The following is a 19,667-nucleotide window of genomic DNA, read 5'->3' as shown; positions in this document are numbered from 1 at the left end:
ACACCACTCCGCCACTGTTCCATTATACTGCTGACATAAAATAGTGCGTGTAGTCTTCCATGTGCAATGTAATAGAACACTATTTGTATAATGTACACTGTTCTGGATGGTGTAATAGTGTAGATGGTACTTGATACTGTCCCTCCCTGTGACACAGTACCAGATTGATACTGTAACTTATAATGTATGTGGTATTCACGTGTACAGTCTAAGTTACCCCTCAGCCTTGGTAAGCTCCGAGGGGATACTACAGTTATCAGATGTCCACATTCTCACATAAAATAACCAGTGTTTGCATGTAGTCTGCATGCATCCTCCAAGATCTTCTTAAAGTCACCTCAAGATGACTTCTGGTGCCTGGTGCAATGAGTGTGCGACATAAATATGTGCTACACTTATCAAGCTGCCCAGTAAGCACTTCTCTTAATGTTCACACCCCTGGATTAATGCTACTCTCACTTCTGGTAGAGAATCTTCTCTTTTCAGATGGCAGTTCCCTTGGGATGACTCAGAAGGCATCATGGTGCTGGAAAGAAGTGACCAGAGTGCTCAGTACTGCAATATTTCTATCACACCTTCCAAGGCTCAGGGTCTATTGCGGAAGAGGTGACAGAAAGAATGTAAGAGCCAAGGGAAGGGTAGGACTCCTTACAACGTGCTCCTCCAGACACAAAATGGCCTGGATATCCATGACCTCACAGTGCCTGACACTATCTACACAAGACCATCATAAGAGGAGGAAAAGATGATGACATCAAAATAAAAGAGAGACTAATTGAGATGGGTAGAATGGAATTTCAAAGGGGAAAGTGGGAGGAGGGAGGATATTACCATGGCATATTTTTTATAATCATGGAAGTTATTAATAAAAAAATTGAAAAGAAAAAATATGTGCTATATAAATAATGATGGTTTAGAAAAATCTCTCTATATCCAGGACCAATGTGCCAACCTGTAAAGAACATCCCCAAAACAGTATAACAGTATGCAAATATTTTAATGATTTTTGCTTAAATCTATGAATTCAGAGCCCTTAGATAAGAAGGGCTAGCTGCCAGCTAATAGGACAGTTAACACACAGTTACATTAAGTGTGCCATGACTTTATGAGTATACACAATGCCAACTGGACAAGATAGCACCTGTGATATACATACATGTGTATGCATACACAGCAGCTTTCTGACTTTCTGTAGCTCTGAACATCGGATCCTGGGTGCTTCCCCTAGGAGAGAACTTTCCAGATCAACAGGCACACATGCCAGGCTGCTAGCCCCTGCTATGGGCTCTGGGCTATCTGAAGAACAAGCACGCCTGCCCGTCCTCCCATGACGCCACTCTGACAAGTTCTCCTGCAGTTTTTTCTAGAGCTTTCCAGGCCAGCAGAGGACCAGCGCTCTGCCATCTTCCCTCTCCCGCAGCTCTTTGGGAGCTCTAGGTTCCCGCTCTGAGGTGAACTCCACTCTGCACACAGATGTGGGCTCCTCAGGGAGTCGGGCCTGCTGCCTGGTATCCTCTTTTGTTTTCAAATTTTCTTATTTATTTTTATTTATTTGAAAGTGACAGAGAGAGAGAGAAAGACAGATAGAGGGAGAGAGAGAGAATGGGGGCGCCAGGGCCTCCAGCCAGTGCAAACGAACTCCAGACGCGTGCGCCCCCTTGTGCATCTGGCTAACGTGGGTCCTGGGGAACCGAGCCTCAAACCGGGGTCCTTAGGCTTCACAGGCAAGTGCTTAACCACTAAGCCCTCTCTTTTTTTATTATTATTTTTCAAGGTAAGGTCTCACTCTAGCCCAGGCTGATCTGGAATTCACTATGGAGTCTCAGGGCAGCCTTGAACTCACGGTGATCCTCCTACCTCTGCCTCCCGAGTGCTGGGGTTAAAGGCGTGTGCCATCACGCCCGGCTGGTGAGACCTTCTTCACTGTAACCCTACCTGGCAGCTTGGGGACCACACAGCTGTGGCCCCCTGACCAGGGACAGCACTTCTGAAGTCCAGGGCAATCGATGTCCAAGCTGCATGGAGAAGTGGGCAACGCTGGTCCTGCTGGTGGGCAGAGCCCAGGTCTCGATGCAAACTCCCTGGACCGATTCAGAGCTGGGGAAATGAGAATTAGTTACGTTGGCATTAAAATCCAGCAAGGATGTTAAACCAGCCCTTAGGCCTACCTCCCAACCCCAGTGACTCTGACATAATTGGTCAGGGGTACAACGTGGGTTACAGAATGGTTTAAAGTTCAGATTCTAATGTGGAATCACGTTTTCTTATTAAACCTTTACTTTTCCCTCTATATTTGGTGCATGTATTTATGGGTCAAGGGCTCGGAGCTTCATTTGCCTCCCTCAAGTCTCCAGCCAGCGGGGTCAGGGCCTCAGGAATGATGGAAGGGCCAGGTGGGCATCAGGAAAGGCAGCCCAGAGAGGATGGCACCTGGGCAGCGGGTGGCTCCCAACAGTCCTTGGCTCTCAGGCAAGGTAAGACAAGGGCATGCTGACCAAGGTGCGGAGGACTCTGTGTGCCTGGCATTGGTAGAGTGGAGACAGGGAATCCACCATAGAGGCCTTTAAAAAAAATTGTATATTTAGTTCTTCTTATTTTGTCAAGATACTATATGGTGATTTTGAAGCTAAAACTAGCACTTTTTAATTTTTTAAATTTTTTATTAATTAGTTTTGTATTCAGCAAATACAGTCAGTTTGGTACCATTGTTAGGCTCATCCGTGACCTACCCCCTCCCCTTGGCCCCCTCCTTGTTGAGGTATATGGGTCATGTATTATGGAGTTAGCCCACAGTTATGGGTAGGAGAAATGTCTCTGCATATCATGACCCAACATGTGGCTCTGACATTCTTTCCGCCCCCTCTTCTGCAAAATTTCCCTGAGCCATGTTGGGTTCATTTTTGGTCTGCTTCAGTGCTGAGGTGTTGGGGGCCTCTGGGTCTCTTGCTCTCTGATTTGGTAAGAGTAGATTTTTTTCTGTGTTGATCTCCTTCACCCTGTGCTGGTACCTGATTCACCAGGGTAACAGCACCCTTGCTTGTTTCGCCAATTTTTCTTAGTTTCAGCCAGGGCCCTTTTGAGGTATGATGGGGTGGCTCTCTCCTTAGGATCTACATCTATCTGAAAAAGAGAAGCAGATTCTCCAATCTTTTTTTTTATTAAGTAGAAACTTTGCATGGACACATCCTGTGTTGGTCCCATCATTTCCCTCCTCCCTGTCCCCACTCCCCGTGGGCCCTCCTTAGTGGCATTGCTGGTGTTCTCCGTGTGGCTGTGGCTGTGAGCTGTGGGAGCAGCAGCCTGTCGCTGTGGGGAGGGCTGTGTCTGGATAGTCCTCCCCGCCCTGCGGCTCTCACGCTCTTTCTGCCCCATCTTCCGCAAGCTTCCCTGAGCCTGGTGGGTGCGTTGAAGTCTGCTTTAGTGCCGAGCTCTCAGCACCTCTGGATTTCCACTTTGGTGCATCTTGCGTGTCCTCAGTGTCCAGCTCCATCACCCTGGCCCGGGTTGTCCGGCGCAGCGTGGAAGCAGCATTCTTGCTCTTCTCACCAGGTCCTCTGTGGCCTTGCCTGGGCCCTGGCTGTTGGGTGAGGGGTGAATCATCTCCTGCCATGAAGTCAGCTGCCTATGCTTGCTCTGTTGGTAGAGTATGATTGTTCTCGGTTCTTGCTGCTTTTGGGGGCACGCACCCTCCGGAGCAGGGACTCCCGGACTTGGGGACCCAGGGCCACTTTGATCAGGAAGGTGGAGCAAGGGGGGCCTGATTCTGCAGTCCACTCGCAGGGTCCAAGCAGCCCCAAGGCCCATCGAGGACTCTTTGAGGTGAATTGGCGGTCTTGTGATGACAGACACTCTTGGTGCCCTCAGACCTTATAGGCAATTGCAAAGGCCCTTGGTTTCCCACCAGGAATAGATGGCAAGATCCTATTGTGGAAGATTCCACATACTTGGGCTGCAAGGTCACTGAGAAATCCTGCTGGAGCTGAGCTGAAAACCTCCTCCAGGTAGACCAGCTGACAGAAAGCTGGAAAAAGCCACGCTGCATGCAGTTCAATGGGAGAAAGAGAAATCACCAGTGAAGATATTCAACAGGGAACACTGCAAGCCTTATATTTGGCCAGCCAGGCCAAATGAGCCAATGGGTGTAATAGTGGCACATCTGTTTTGGGAAAAACCAACCCCTAATTTGACTGGAGGCCCACTCCATGGGAGGGAATACATCCCTGATACTGAAAACCTACAACAGGGGTAGTCATGAGCCTTAGGGGTGTAACATCTGTTGGTATCTGTCTAAATGTATATACTATGCTCACCAAACTTCCCAGTAAGCACTTCTCTTAATGTTCATACCATATATTAATGCTACTCTCACTTTTGGTTAGTGAACCTTCTCTTTTCAGATGGTAGTGATCTTGGAATGACTCAGAAGGCAACATGGTGCTGAGAAGAAGGGACAGAGGAGTGCTCAGCACTGCGATATCTCTATCACATCTTTCAAGGCTCAGGGTCCATTGCAGAAGAGATGGCAGAAAGAATGTAAGAGCCAAAGGAAGGGTAGGACTCCTTACAACATGCTCCTCCAGACACAAAATGGCCTGGGTATCCATGACCTCATAATGCCTGACACTACCTACACAAGACCATCATAATAGGGGGAAAAGGTCATGACATCAAAATAAAAGAGAGACTGATTGAGAGGGGGAGGGGATATGATGGAGAATGGAGTTTCAAAGGGGAAAGTGAGGGAGATAGGGCATTACCATGGGATTTTTTATAATCATGGAAGTTGTTAATAAAAAAAATTTGAAAAGCAAAAAATTTAAATTAAAAAAATGAGAAAAAAAAAGAACACATCCCCAGAGGCAAGCTTAGTGCCCCAGAGTTCCTCTGCTCAGGGCAGCTGGAGCTGGCGTCTTGCTATTAAACTACTGAAGTTCACGGTCAGTAACATTCCTCTTTCCAAGATGACTTGTCTTCATTTTATCAGCATCCAATTGACCATGCAAGCCTCCGGGTCTAGGAGAAAGATCAGAGCTAAAGTCGTGACGCAGGACAGCTGGAGGCCTGAGCTGAGGAGGGAGTGCGGGGTGCCTGAGGGGCCTGGGCCCCAAGAACAAGAAGGCAGCTCATCTCCCGCTATGAACATTTAAGCCAGGTGGATGCTGGGTCAGAGTGCAAGTTGGTCCTTTGAGTCAGAAGAAAGGCAATGTGGGGAGTGAAGCCTAGGAAACGCGTAGCTATCTGTCACGCTGCAGGCTTGGCTCCTGAGTCGGACAAGGAACCTTAATGATGTAAGATGCTGGTATTAGAGGAAGCTAGCCGCATGATCAGTAACCATTCTAAATTTAAGAAATTGTGCTGAAGAGATGGCTTAGTAGTTAAGGTGCTTGCCTGTGAAGCCTAAGGACCCCGGTTTTATTCCCCAGGACCCATGTGAGCCAGTTGCACAAGGTGGCACATGTTTCTGGAGTTTGTTTGCACTGGCTAGAGGCCCTGGTGCACCCATTCTCTCTCTCTCTCCCTCATTTTCTGTCTCTTTCTCTCTCAAATAAATAAATAAGCATAAGTTAAAAGGGTTTACTGAAGCCAGGTATGGTGGTACACACTTTTAATTCCAGCACTCAAGAGGCAGAGGTAGGAAGATCGCTGTGAGTTCGAGGCCACCCTGAAACTACATAGTGAATTCCAGGTCAGCCTCGGCTAGAGTGAGACCTCACCTTGGAAAAAAAAAAAAAAAAAAAGCTTACTGACATAAAATGGAAATAGGGCTGGAGAGATGACTCAGTGGTTAAGGCACTTGCCTGCAAAGCCTCAGGACCCAGGTTTTATTCCCCAGTACCCGTGTAGAGCCAGATGCACAATGTGGCACATGCATCTGGAGTTCGTTTGCAATGGGCTAGAGGCCCTGGTGTGCCCTACTCTGTCTCTCTCTCTCTCTTCTCTCTCCCTTTCTGTATCTCTCTGCTAGCAAATAGCTAAGTAAAATATTTTTAAAAGTCTGAAGCAATGAAAAACTAAAGAGAGAGAGAGAAAAAAATCTCTTTTAATACATGGAATCCTATAAGGATCAGCTCCCAGGGCTGAGACAGTTTGGTACATAAGAGCACTTGCTGTGCAAGCATGAGATCTGAATTTGATGTCCAGCACCAATGTAAGTGCGGAATGTGGCCACACGCCCATCGCCCCCATCCTGAGTGGGGACAAGAAAATCACTGGCGCTCCCTAGTCAGCCAATATAAAGATCGGGGAGGAAGGAACCCAGGGCAGCATCTCCAGGTTCAGCGAGGGACACTGTCTCAAGGAAATAATGCAGAAATGTGATAGAGGTGGACACCTATGTTCTCATCTGGCCTCCATGTATGTGCTCAAAGCATGTGTCCATATGCTTATACACATGTGCATATACTACACACACACACACACACACACACACACACACACCACCCAGATCCCAAGAGTGGCTACCTTAACAACAGCACTGTTTTGGAATCCAAGTTCTTAATCTCTATTTGGATCCTGTTGGGAATCCCCCTTCCTCCTGGGGCTGGTGACTAACTCTGTGCCCCGAGGGCCTAGACAGTCAACTTGGTAGGAGGTCAGAAATCTCGTCCCTTTGACTCAAGGCGAACAATGAGACAGAGCTGTCCAGAGCCTAGCCACCCAGCTAGCCACTGCCAGCCAGACGAGAGCAGAGGCTTTTGTGTGGGCTGCGGCCTTCAAGGCTGCCCAGAGCTGAGGAATCCACAGGCTGGCAAAGAAGTCCCTCTGGCTTCCTTTTCTCTTTCTTGGCTTCTCAACCTGGCAATCACAGGAGGGCATCAGCATGCAGGATGAGAGATGGGTGGGGCACCTCCTGATCCAATGGATCCTTGGCCTGTGCATGGAGGAAGAGTTTGCCAAGATGCTGTCTCGGAGAGAGAGAGAACTGTGCAGAACAGGGTGCCACTGGGCTTGGGCCCTAACCTCCTGGGATGTATCCTGAGAAGAGCATGCAATTGAGGTTCGGCAGGCTCTGTACTGTGTGACGTCTAGCTCACGTGGCATTATCTGTAACTAAACAACTGAATGTTAAATGGCAAGATTGCTTAATCCACTGATAGATCCACATGAGGTAATGCCTTGAGACTACTAAATCATGCCCTGAAATAATATTTATTGACATGAAGGACATTCTGGGAAATTGCTAAGTGGTGAAGGAATGCAGCAAAAAAGCCCCGACCAGGCAACCAACCTCTTGTGTAATGTAGGCCTTGGAGAACAAGTGGAAGGAGTGGAAGGGGCTGTTTTGAGGTGGCAGAAATTCCCCCTTTGTTCTTCTCTGTGCATCCAGATTGTTTGGCTCGTGAGGTGTTCACGTTTGTAAGTGTGTGTGTGTTAAATTCAAATAAGTGAATGTATGATTTATCACTGCATTCCAAGCATGGGGCTCATGGGGTTGGAAGAGACACAGTGACATTGGAAGTCACAACATATGTGCCTGTGGATCATTTGTTTCCCATTTCTGGGTGGCTGCTAGCTGAGTGGAAGGGGAAAGGAAGAAAATGGCTGGGGCTACGCTGCTCACTGGGGACAAGATGCTGAGGTGGGGTTCGTGCCACTCATACTTGGGCCACTTGGGGGTGTCCCTCCCCAACGCGAGCAGGTCCAGCTCTGACCCGGCCTCAGTCTGCGCACACCAGAGCTATAGTTCGGAGCTGGCTGAGCCAGACCATGGCCAGAGCAGCCAGCAGCCTGGACCAGTCAGTGATCGTGAAGCTCACTTTGCATCAGCAGTGTGGGGAAGGTTGTGCTGGCCACACCCGTGGGGCTCAAAGCTGCCCCATATGCAGCTTCAAGCCACCAAGAGGATGTTCCTGAACACAGAGCTGGGAAGACACGAATGCTCACAGTCAGCCCTCAAAGAACGGGGAAACCATAGCAGCTCACAGGATGTGCTGTCCCTGAGCCTGACACCAGCAGGGACCTCCTCAAGGGGACCTCCAGCATCCTCAGTGCCCAGAAATGTCCCTCGCCACTGCCACCTGTCTCTAATGGACAGAGTCCCCTACAGCAAGGAGCAACGGGGCAAACTGAAATAGGATCATGATAGAGGGCAGGAGGGACAGATGGGATCACTTTTGCATTCCGTATTGTAAAAAAAGGAACTTAGGGCTGGAGACATCGCTTATCAGTTTATGGCACTTGCCTGCAAAGCCTAGGGACTCAGGTTCGATTCCCCAGGACCCATGTAAACCAGATGCACAGGTGGCACATGCGTCTAGAATTTGTTTGCTGTGGATGGAGGCCCTGGCATGCCCATGCCCATCCTCTCTCTCTCTCCTGCATTTCTCTCTCTCAAATAAGTTAATTAATTAAATTTTTAAGAAAAGGAATGTACAGGAATGGAGAAATACCTCAATGCTTGCCAAGTAAGCATGAGGACCTGAATTCAAATATCCAGTACCCATACATTGTATCTCTGTAAGTAGAAGAACAGATAATGGGGGTGAAAAGGCCTAAGTGAGGTCAGGGAGATTGAGTGAGTAAGGAAAGGTAGAGGGAGGGCTAATCAAAATCTAAGAGGCTATAAATAAGTCATATGGAAACCCACTTTTTTGGACAATGGAACACCCAGAAGCCATAGATTGTTACTAGAAAAGTTTCAGTGCCAGGGATGGGATACCTTCCAGTGAGTCATTGGCCAGGGAGGTCACTGATATCCCCAAAACATTACAGGTCATTGCCAAGGCTCTTAGTTTCCCACCAGGAATAGATAGTAAGACCCTATTGCTGAAGACTCCACATACTTGGGCTGTTAGACCACTGAGAAGATGTATACATGTTTAAGAGTGCCTGAGACCACCTGAGTTCATCTCCCCAGGAACCATGTAAAAAGCTAAGTGTGTGGGCTGGAGAGATGGCTTAGCGGTTAAGCGCTTGCCTGTGAAGGCTAAGGACCCCGGTTTGAGGCTCGATTCCCCAGAACCCACGTTAGCCAGATGCACAAGGGGGTGTACGCGTCTGGAGCTCGTTTGCAGTGGCTGGAGGCCCTGGTGTACCCATTCTCTCTCTCTTTCTCTCTATCTGCCTCTTTCTCTGTCTGTCACTCTCAAATAAATAAAATAAACAAAAAAATTTAAAAAGAGAGGTAAGAAGTCAGATCATATTTGGGAAAAAAAAAAAACTAAGTGTGGGGTTGAAAAGATAGTTTAGTGGTTAAGATGCTTGCCTGCGAAGCCTAAGGACTTGAGTTCAATTCCCCAGTGCCCACATAAGCCAGACACACAAGGTGGTGCATGAGTTTGGAGTTCATTCACAGTGGTTAGAGGCCCAGGACATCCGTTCTCCCTCTTTCTCTCTTTCTCAAATAAATAAATAAAAATATTTTTTAGAAAAAAGCTAAGTGTGACTGTGCACATTTGTAACCCCAGTCCTGGGGGTGGGGCAGAGGCCGGGGAATCATTTGGGGCTCACTGACAAAGCACAACACCCACAGGTTGAAGGAGAGACTCCAGGAAGTATGTGGATGAACAGTAGAGAAGGACGCGCAAGGTTCTCTGACCTATGCGTGCCACCTCTGGTGTGTGCATCTGCACATACATGAATACACCACACTTAACACACACATGCAAAAAAAAAAAAAAAAACAGGTGGAAAGCAGAAGGTGTCAAACTGCTCTTTAAAACAAACAATGTTTTAAAACAAGGACCAAGAAGCCAGGGCACACCTTTAATTCCAGCCCTTGGAAGGCAGAGGTAGGAGGATTGCTGTGAGTTCAAGGCCACTCTGAGACTACAGAGTGAATTACAGGTCAGCCTGGGCTAAAGCATGATCCTACCTCCAAAAATCACACATACAAAAAAAGGGCTAAGAGCCAAGCATGATAGTACACACCTTTAATCCCAGCACTCGGGAGGCTGAGGTAGGAGGACTGCTGTGAGTTCGAGGCCACCCTGAGACTACATACTGAGTTCCAGGTCAGCCTGTGCTAAATCAATACCCTACCTCAAAAAAAAAAAAAAATTAAAGAACTGCTCTTTAGAGAGCACCCAACATTGACCTCTAACCTTCACATATATACACACATGTGTCCACATGCACACCTACACCACACACAATATATATGTGTGTAAAAAAGGGAACTTGGGGCTGGAAAGATAGCTCAGCGGCTAAAGGTGCTTCCTTGCACAGTCTGATGGCCTGGGTTTGATTCTCCAGTACATGTGTCTGGAGTTTGTTTACAGTGGCAGAAGGCCCTGGCACACCCATATTCTCTCTCTCTATTCTGTGCGCGCGCGCGCGCGCGTGTGTGTATGTGTATGTGTATGTGTATGTGTATGTGTATGTGTATGTGTGGTGTCCATCTCTTTCTTTGTCTGCTTTATTATTTATTTATGTATTTACTTTGGTTTTCCGAGGTAGGGTTTCCCTCTAGCTCAGGCTGACCTGGAACTCACTATGTAGTCTCCAGGTAGCCTCAAACTCACAATGATCCTCCTACCTCTGCCTCCTGAGTGCTGGGATTAAAGGCATATGCCACCATGCCTGGCTTTTTCTTTCTCTATTTTAAATAAGTAAATATATATATATATATATATATATATATATATATATATATATATATTTTTTTTTTTTAAACAGAACCTTCGGGCTGGAGAAATGGCTTAGGCGCTTGCCTGCAAAGTCCAAGAACTCATGTTCGATTCTCTAGGTCCCACGTAAGCCAAACACAGTGACACAAGCATGCAATGTCACACATCCACACAAGGGGGAGTACCCGTTTGGAGTTCATTTGTAGCAGCTGAAGGCCCTGGTGTGCTCAGAGGCCCCGAGAATAGTCCAGGGGTGATATTGACAGGCACGAAGCAGATCCCGTTTCTCAAGAAGTCCCTGAGCCCAGACATCCAGAGAATGCGGGGAGAGTGCCGCCGGGAATAGCAGCAGGTGCTGACATCACAAGTCTCAGGAGCAGGCTGACCACCTGACCAGAGGGGCCAGGCATGACCACCTCTGTCCTGCCCCTCCTCCCTTTGCATCGTCCAGTGGCTGGAGTCCTATGAGATGTTAAGGCAGGCTTTAGGGCCTTCTCAGATCACCAGCTCTCTCAATAAATACAGCGTCAAGATCCCTTTCCACCTTCCCGCTGGCATTTGGGACAATAAACATGGTGACCTCTGGAATTCCGGTCACACTGACTGGGATGTGACAGCCCAGGCCCAGTGTCCTCATTGGCCCCAGCTGTCTCATCTCAGTCAAACGACTGACTTCTCCTGGTCTGTGTCCTTGTGGGCAAAGCTGGGGACATCCTGTCCTTAAGGCACTAACTTAACTCTAGCAGTGAGGCCAAAGTCCCACACAGGTTTGCCCGTGGCTGGTCTGTGCAAGGGAAGAGGCTGGAGAGCAGGCGGCCGGTGGTGGCTGCCACCTTCTCTTCAGTGAGGCAGGTGAGGTGGGCAGGGCTATTGTAGAGATCTGAACGGTCACGGAGCAGTCTTCTCGGGAGCCTCTGCCCACCCTTCAGCTGTGTGACCCCCTTTGCCCTGAGAAGAGCTACGTAGGTAGGGCCGTGTGGGGATGGACCGACCACTGCCAGCCTCCTGCCAGATCTTTCTAAAAGCATGCACTCTCCAAACCACAGTGCCATGGTGCCAAGGCCTTCTCAGATACACACTGTCACCTAATGGGACCTACCAGCTTCCAGAAGGAGGTAGCAATGCAGCTGACAAGGCCTGGGCACCTAGGAGCTTTGGTGACAGGGAAGACGGACAGTGAGCAGGAACCGAGACAGGAAGGGACACTCAAGACCAGCACCTGGAAAGATGGCTAAGGATAGCCTGTCCCTTCAGTGTCTTTTCAAAAACACAGTAGGAACAGAGAATGGCCACTGTCCTCGGATCAGCTGGCCTTTTGTGTTTCTTTACTGGTGACAGTGGAGTCCTGTAACTGCCTGGTTGGCAAGTCTAAACCTGTTTACCTGCCCACATTCTAGAAAGCATCAGCCATGGCCAATGGTCCATGACAACCTGCTGTGGGGGGCGGGGGGAGAGCTTTGAGTGGGCACTGATCCACTGAATGGGCTAAGAAAGGTGGCTCCCAAGGGGCCTGGGGAGGAGGCAGCCCCATGGCTTGGAGTGTACACTCACCATTCTGGCTTGCTGTCACCCTGACCTTGGACCACAGAGATAAGATTGTGTGAGCTTGCTCTTAGGGTGCCCCAAGCTAGTGCTTCCTGACCTCTGGAGCAGTAGCCCTCACATCTCAGGGTGGCTCCAGGTGACATTTGGCTGAAACCTCCCCACATGTCCCCTCCATGTGGGGAAGGAGGCAGAACCTTCCGACTGTACGGAGACTAATTTTGATCTGGCATTGGCTCATACCCACACGCACACACGTGCGCACACACACAGAGTGCCAGAAAAAGGTCATTGGCATATCCACCTCCTTCAAGTCAACAGTTGGATGCGATGCTGAGCCCCAAACCCTGCCCAGCTCCAACTGTGGCCCTAAGTGGCCACACCAAGCACCTGGGTAACAGGCCAGCGCATCCTACGCAACCGCACGGGAGACAGACAGCTGTGGTGGGAAATCCACCCTTCCCTCTGTGGCACGTGTCAGAATCCACACTTCAGATTTCAGCCCAAACAAGTTTCACAACAGGCTTGAGAGTAAAGGTGACCATCGCTGTCCAAAAGAGTGGGACACTGGCTCTCAACCTGAGCTGCACATTAGAATTGCTGAAGATCTAAAAGGCCACAGTACTGCAGCCCAAGCTCTGCCCAGACCAGTTCTGTCACAATCTCTGAAGGTGAGGCATCGGCACCTCCCGGTTAAAGGTGCCCAGGGCCCCTTACTGTACAGTCATGTCTGAGACAAGGGGATTCTCTGGGCTTTGGTGTGTCCCTGGAACTTGTGAGGAAGGTTAATTCTGGGGGAGGATCAGAGACAACCTTTCCACATTGGCCCTGATTCACGATCAGGGCTGAGAAGTAGCATTCTAGAAAGATCTAATATGTTCAAGATACTGCCTGGATCTGTATTTAATGTCTCAGCGACTCCTCCCTCCAGAGGAAAAGCAGCCAGGCCCCGCCCTGCCCCATCCCGTAGACTCACCCAGGACACAGTAGAGACCAAGCTTCTCGTGGCCTTCACAGCAGCCGGTCACGTTCCTGGACTCCGGAACCTCCACTGCTAGATACTGGGTCCGGTACACGGTCTTGGGGCACCGCCTCCATGGGATCCAGCCACCACAGGACACGTAGGTCACGTGAGAAGTCTGCACCGCCTGTAGCTTCTGGACACTTCGGGTCTCAGGGTAGCTGCACAGCTGGTAGCTGAGCAGGGAGAGGCCGTTTTCTAAAAGGGAGGTGGGTAAGGAAGGGCCAGTGAGTCACGGGAAGACAAGCGCCAGGTCACATGGATGGGAGGCATGGGAAAAGCCACCATCTGCCGCAACAAGTGGACTCTAAGATCCCTGCCCTTTGGTGGGCTTTGGCATAGGCCCACCAGTCGTAGCCGTGGGCATTTCCTCAACACATGTCTGGGTGTTTCCATAAGCTCAAAGCTTATGGCAAGAAATTTTGTCCAGAGGGCTGGGCAGATGGCTCAGCGGTTAAGTGTCCGCTACACAAGCCAGAGGGCCTGAGGGGGCCTGGTTTGCCCTGACTTTGAATCCCCAGCACCAATATAAACCACTGGGCACGGCCACACATGCCAGTAACCTGAGTCCTGCTGGGAGCAGAGATCAGAGGATTGTCAAGGCTTAATGGTCAGCCACTGTGGTCAAAAACAGCAGCTCCAGCTTGAGCGGGAAACCCCATGGTCAGGCCGCATGCACTAGGGAAGGAGTCCTCTGACCTCTGCACAGGCGCACACAGGGCGCATGCCTCTGCACGCACATACACCACCACCACCACCACACATCCCAAACCACATACACTACACACACACAAAATAAAAACCTAAAAAAAAAAAAAATAGAAATGCTCGGCTGGAGAGATGGCTCAGCGGTTAAGTGCTGTCCTGTGAAGCCTAAGGACTCCAGTTCGAGGCTCGATGCCCCAGGACCCATATTAGCCAGATGCACAAGGGGCGCATGCATCTGGAGTTTGATTGCAGTGGCTGGAGACCCTGGTGAGCCCATTCTCTCTCTCTTTCTCTCTCTCTCTCTCCCTTTCTCTCTCTGTCACTCTCAAATAAATAAATAAATAACTTAAAAATATAGAAATTCTGTCCAGAGCCAGGAGCTGCCCCAGCTGGATTCTTACTTCCTACAGCCCAGAGCTGTGATAATTAAGATGCCAAAGCAGGGACATGGAGCTGGGATGGGATGTCTGGAGATGGCGTCCCACTTCCTCCCCACGGTCTTGCTTGTACAGACTGGAGACTCCTGCAGGTCAGTCTCCATGAGCATCGGGAGACCCCATGACCCGTGAACAGACATGAATCCCTCACAAATGCACACTGTGGACCAGGTCAGTCCAGTGGGTAGCAATGACACCTTGTTTGGAGTGAAGTGACAGATTAACAATCAAATACTTAAACCACGTGTGGGTGTGAGACGGTCATCACAACTTTTCTGTTACTGTCAGCGCGACTAAGAGAAGACAGGGCCACCCTTGCTGGAGCTCCTTCTCTGAACCTGTCTCCGCACCCCATGCCAGACGCCTTCCTTCTGTTATCAGGGTCACTGCTGCTTCCCAGACTCGGGCCCCTGACATTTACCAGCTCCCGGCTGTACCCCAGGGATCCTCCATTACCTTACACGTTATAGACGCTGCTGGAGGTCAAGGATGTCTCCAGAATAGGTCGCAACCCCAGCCCCCCGTGAGTTCACAGGGTGACGACCTCCTTGGAGATCGAGTCCCCAGAGGTTATCAAGGTAAAGTGAAAACCCTAGGGTGGGTTCTGAAGCAACGGACTGGTGTTCTTATAAAAGGAGAAATGGCTTAGCAGTTAAGGTGTTTGCCTGCAAAGCCTGAGGACCCCGATTTGATTCCCCAGGACCCACGTCAGCCAGATGCACAAGGGGACGCAAGCATCTGGAGTTCGTCTGCAGTGGCTGGAGGCCCTGGCGTGCCCAGTCTCTTTGTCTATCTGCCTTTCTCCCTCTCTCTCTCAAATAAATAAATAATTTTTTGTAAGAGGGAGAAATTAGGACGCATGCACGGTTAGCTGAGGGTGAAGGCAGAGACCAAGATTCTTCCACAAGTGATGAAATACCAAAGATTGCTAAATACCGCTGAAGCTGTAAGCCTGGCCTGTATGCAGCCTGGCAGACTCAGGGGAACGCAGCCCTACCAACACCCTGGCCTTGGGGCTTTGGTTCCCAGAGCTGAGGAATAATGTGTCTGCTGTTTCAACTTTTTTGCTACAGCAGTTCAGAGACTCAATGCAGGAACCATAAGGCCTTGAACTCATGGCGATCCTCCTACCTCTGCCTCCCAAGTGCTGGGATTAAAGGTGTGCGCCACCATGCCTGGCCGAGCTCCACACTGTATTCTATACTACACTGCCTACAGGCTGCCACACTAGACCTGGTTCAAGGCTTAACACCAGCACTGAATCCCACACTTGCCCCTGAGCAAAGCTGTGACCCACCCCAATAAACCCAGCAGCCACCTCCCTAAGGTCGTCACATCCTGGTCACCCCTGTGGGGTAAGCGGGGCTTCGGGGTGGGGGCCATCTATTGTTTCTCTTCACCAAAGGTGGTCATAGTAAGAGGGAGTCAGATAGCTTTGTTAGCCAGCTAGAGTGACCCCTGAAAGTCAAAAGGCAAGAGGTCTGCCCTCAAATTTTGCGCTTGCTCGAGATCAAAGTATGACCTGACTTCTTATCTCTTGCCCAATTTCCTAGACCTGTTTTTCTATACGTGAGCCCCTCCCTGGGAGAGAGCCTGTTTTTCTAGAATTCAAAGCTAATCCTGACATTGTGGTTGGTCAAGCTTAGACCCCCCCCAGAGCTTGGCATCATGGCTGGCCTCTTCCAGCCCCTGGCCCAGACCAATCAGCTGTGTCTCTGGCTCACCTGAGCTGGAAGGTAGGGCCCATCAGCATAAGATTATAAATGTATTTATGAGGGGAAGGCCAGCTCCCGTGGCAGTCCATAAATCACTCATGAACCTCCAGATTCTGGTGAGTCTCCCTCATCTAGTGCTGGCTGCGCTGAAATGAAGGAAGACGCCCCGGGTTCCTGCTTCCTACATGGGTTTTTTACACCCCCCCCCCGCCCTCCACGTTGCAGAAGCTCTTTTGCTTTCTTTCCTTTCCGCCCTAAATCTCCTTGTACCTTTCTTCCAGGCCTGCCACACGAGCTCTCCGACCGCATGGCTGTGTTCGTTTGCCTTCCCTTGGTCCTGTACTCAACCTCAATAAATATAATAATTTCATCACGATCCTTCTCAGTCTTATTTTATCCAATTCTTGAGTTAGAGATAGATATGAACCTAGAGTTTGGGGCTCAAGGACTTTCCTGAACTCCTGATACCCCATTTCAATAGTATGCATGCCCTGGAGAGGAGTAGGGGCTCTGACGATGGGGGGGGGGGGGCAGGAGGCCAAGAACTTGGAGGTGGTGCAGGTGAGGGGCTGCAGGAAATTGCGAAATGACCAACGACCCCGCTGAGTGGGACAAAGCCCCGCCCCCACGCCAGCACCCTGCAGCAATCTGCTGTGGCGGATGGAGATGCTCCTAGCTGATCTCTGATGAGCCCTCGGTCATGCTAACAAAGGCCACAGTCTCCAGGGAGCCATCTGGCTCCGTCTGATCATTACGGGGGCTCAGGCTGATCTCTAACAGAGCCTCCTTCTTGTATAGATGTGTGGATACAAGCACATCAAAACACACACACACACATGAACACACACACTCCATCTCCAGGGAAGCCTGGGAGGTGTTTGTCTTCTTTTGTTTTTTTAACCTTCTACCAAGAGGCTATATTGTCGCATTTTCTAGCCTGGAGACAGGCAGAGCCATGGCAGAAACTTTCTAGCACATTCCGCCATCTGACAAATCCCTTCAAGAGCCATCAGGGCAGGACCTGGAAGAGTGCTGGAGGGAGCAAGCGTCCTCAGCTCAGCTCTACCCACCTTTGCACCTCTTCACAAAATGCCCTCCGTGTCACGGGGGGCCTCCATCACTCCCCAGACCCTCCGAAGCCCAGCTGACCACCCAGGGCTGGTTGGGATGGAGCAGCCCCAGGGGGTATGTTGCACTTCTTGGTGCCCCAGTCCTTTATCACTTATAAGATAACCTCCTTGGGGCTGGGGAGATGGCTTAGCATTTAAAGGTGCTTGCTTACAAGACCTGTCAGCCCAGGTTCAATTCCCCAGTACCCATGTAAAGCCAGATACACAGCAGGACATATATATCTAAAGTTCATTTACAGTGGCAGGAGGCCCTGGATCGCTTGTTCCTCTCTCTTTCTCTCTCCCTCTCATACATAGAATATAAAATAATTAAAATAATCGCCATGCCTTGAAGACATAGGATAGAGGAGTTCCCCCCTGGCAAATCAGGACCTCACCCACAGTCAGTAGAGTTGCCGTGGCTCTCATGCTGAGCAGTGGGAAGATGGGTCCCTGAGGACAACTGCTCTGCCGGCATCCAGGTATGCACAGGGAAGGGCTCACAAGCACCCTCTTAAGACCTCCATGGACTTCCTCATGTCCCCACTCTTTCTGTAATGAAGCTGTATGGCTCATACATCAAGCTCAAAAAAAAAAAAAATCCCATTAAAATCAAATCCTCTGGGTGAACAAGACATGGAAATGGTACAAAAATGAGGCAGTTTTTAGAAACAGAATGGATCTCTGAAATCCCAGCTGAGTAAGACAGAATTTAAGAGACAAATGAGTCAAAAGATTTGCAATCACAACAACTCTTTGAAGTCTGGGGTTTCAGAAATCCAAGGGTTTGCTGTTTGGGTTTTGGTTCTAGCGCTGTGGGGTGAGGAGATGGAACCTGGGGGCCACACACAGCTAAGCAAAAGCTGTACCCCAGAGCTATACTCCAGCTCCACAAGATATTTATTCTTTATTGGTTATTTTTTTTAATTTTTAAATTTATTTTTTGAGGGAGCACACCGGGGTTTCTTGCTGCTGCAAATAAATACATGAACACCCCTCCATTTCATGTGGGTGCTGGGGAATTGAACCCTGCTGGGAGGTTTTGCAAGCAAGCGCCTTTAACCGCTTCCCCAGTCCTGTTACGAGGTGTTTTAATAGTCATTTTGCTAAATATGCCCTTCCTAACGCTTTTGCTAGTGCCCTCACTGTGCCCACTGTGCCCTCACTGTGCCTTCACTCCATGAGGGTAACACTATGCTTGGGCCCAGGCAACCAAAGGTTAGGGTCCTAGCCGCCTGCCCTGCTCCACAGGGAAGAACCTCAGCGCACCAGGTTTGGGGGAAGTCTTCACGTTGTTTCTCAAGGGGCTTGCTATTCTCGGTGTGGCCAGAGGACCCACCAACTCCACACACCCACAGAGACCTGTCACATCCACAGTACCCGCAGAAATGCAGAGCTTTGAGCCCACCCCAACTTCTACCTCTGGCTAGAATCTGCCTGTGGACCCCCAGGGGACCTACGGGCACACTCCCCTTAGAGAAACTCTCTTTCTAGAAGTTTACAGAGTGTTCTTGCCCACCCCTGTGGCTACCTGAGGTTACTAACATCATGGCTGGCCTGGACCAGGTACCCTCTCAAAGCAGCTATGTCCTGGGCCCAAAAGGTACCATCCTCATGAAAGCCATCGCTGGGACCCCTCTTCGAGAAACCCCCACATAAACCTCACCTGTAAAGCCGCTGGCCTGACTCAGGCCCAAGAAGCCAGCCAAAGCCAGCAGGGCCAGCTTCAGCGTCCAGGGCATCGTCCAGCGGTGGCAACAGCAGCCCAAGCAGGATCTGTGGCCTCCACTGCAGTCTGAGTCCTAAGCCAGGGCACCAAGGGGCCTGAGTGCCCAGCACAAAGAAAGGGCCCTTCTGTCTGTCCCCTATGCTGCCGCAGGCTGCGATGGCTTCAGAGGGAGCGCTGGCGGGTAGTAGTCCCTTATGCCTGCTCGTTAACACCCCAGCTACCATGGCTATTTCCCTCAGGGCACCTGTGTGTCACAGCCTATTCTTGCAGCAAGCAGATGGCATCTTTGAGGAAAGGTGAGCAGCCAGCAGCTCGGGCCACATCGCTGAGTCCCATCTCCTGTGTACGCAGAAAAGGCATTTCAGGCCCAAATCTGACTCCCCCCCCATCAAGTACAAAGTATTCCCTTACCTGCGGTTCCCAACTGGCAGGAGAAGACAGGGCCACTTCAAAGCGTCCCATCCGATTGAGAGAAGCGCCTTCATACTGCTTAACAATAGAGGTCAGAGGTCAGAATCATGCACCCCCACACACACCCACCACCAGGCTTGCTAGAGAAGCTGCCCTCACAGGCACTCATGCCCTGTCATGATTCTAAATGGAAAATTACGTAATGAAGGAGGGGGACAGGCAATGGCTACGGATCATCTGCAGGTCTCAGCACACAGAGGTGAAATGCTCACCATGAGGATGTTTTAACAGCAAAGAAAAACTCAGTCACATGAAAACAAAACAGAAATGTATGCAATTCCTAACTGCAGGAAGATGCCAATGTTGGAAAGTTATGTGGAAGTGCTTGCAACCAGGAAGTGAGGCAGTTTAGGGTGACTGGACCCCC

General features: G+C 49.9%; 1 protein-coding gene across 1 annotated transcript in view; it reads right to left on the bottom strand.

The window, feature by feature from the left end:
• Umodl1 (uromodulin like 1) overlaps nucleotides 1-18,842 on the bottom strand; it is a 118,398-nt gene extending 99,556 nt beyond the window's left edge. Inside the window, exons 1-3 of the mRNA XM_045149210.1 lie at nucleotides 18,767-18,842; nucleotides 13,087-13,329; nucleotides 1,936-2,097 (exon numbers count right to left, since the gene is read on the bottom strand). Coding sequence (XP_045005145.1) covers nucleotides 1,936-2,097; nucleotides 13,087-13,329; nucleotides 18,767-18,842 — 481 coding nt within the window. The remainder of the gene's footprint in view (nucleotides 1-1,935; nucleotides 2,098-13,086; nucleotides 13,330-18,766) is intronic.
• Between the last annotated feature and the right edge of the window lie 825 nt (nucleotides 18,843-19,667).

The sequence above is a fragment of the Jaculus jaculus genome, chromosome 5 (assembly GCF_020740685.1).
Source record: "Jaculus jaculus isolate mJacJac1 chromosome 5, mJacJac1.mat.Y.cur, whole genome shotgun sequence".
Taxonomy (NCBI): domain Eukaryota; kingdom Metazoa; phylum Chordata; class Mammalia; order Rodentia; family Dipodidae; genus Jaculus; species Jaculus jaculus.
This window is presented reverse-complemented; position numbering and strand designations above follow the sequence as displayed.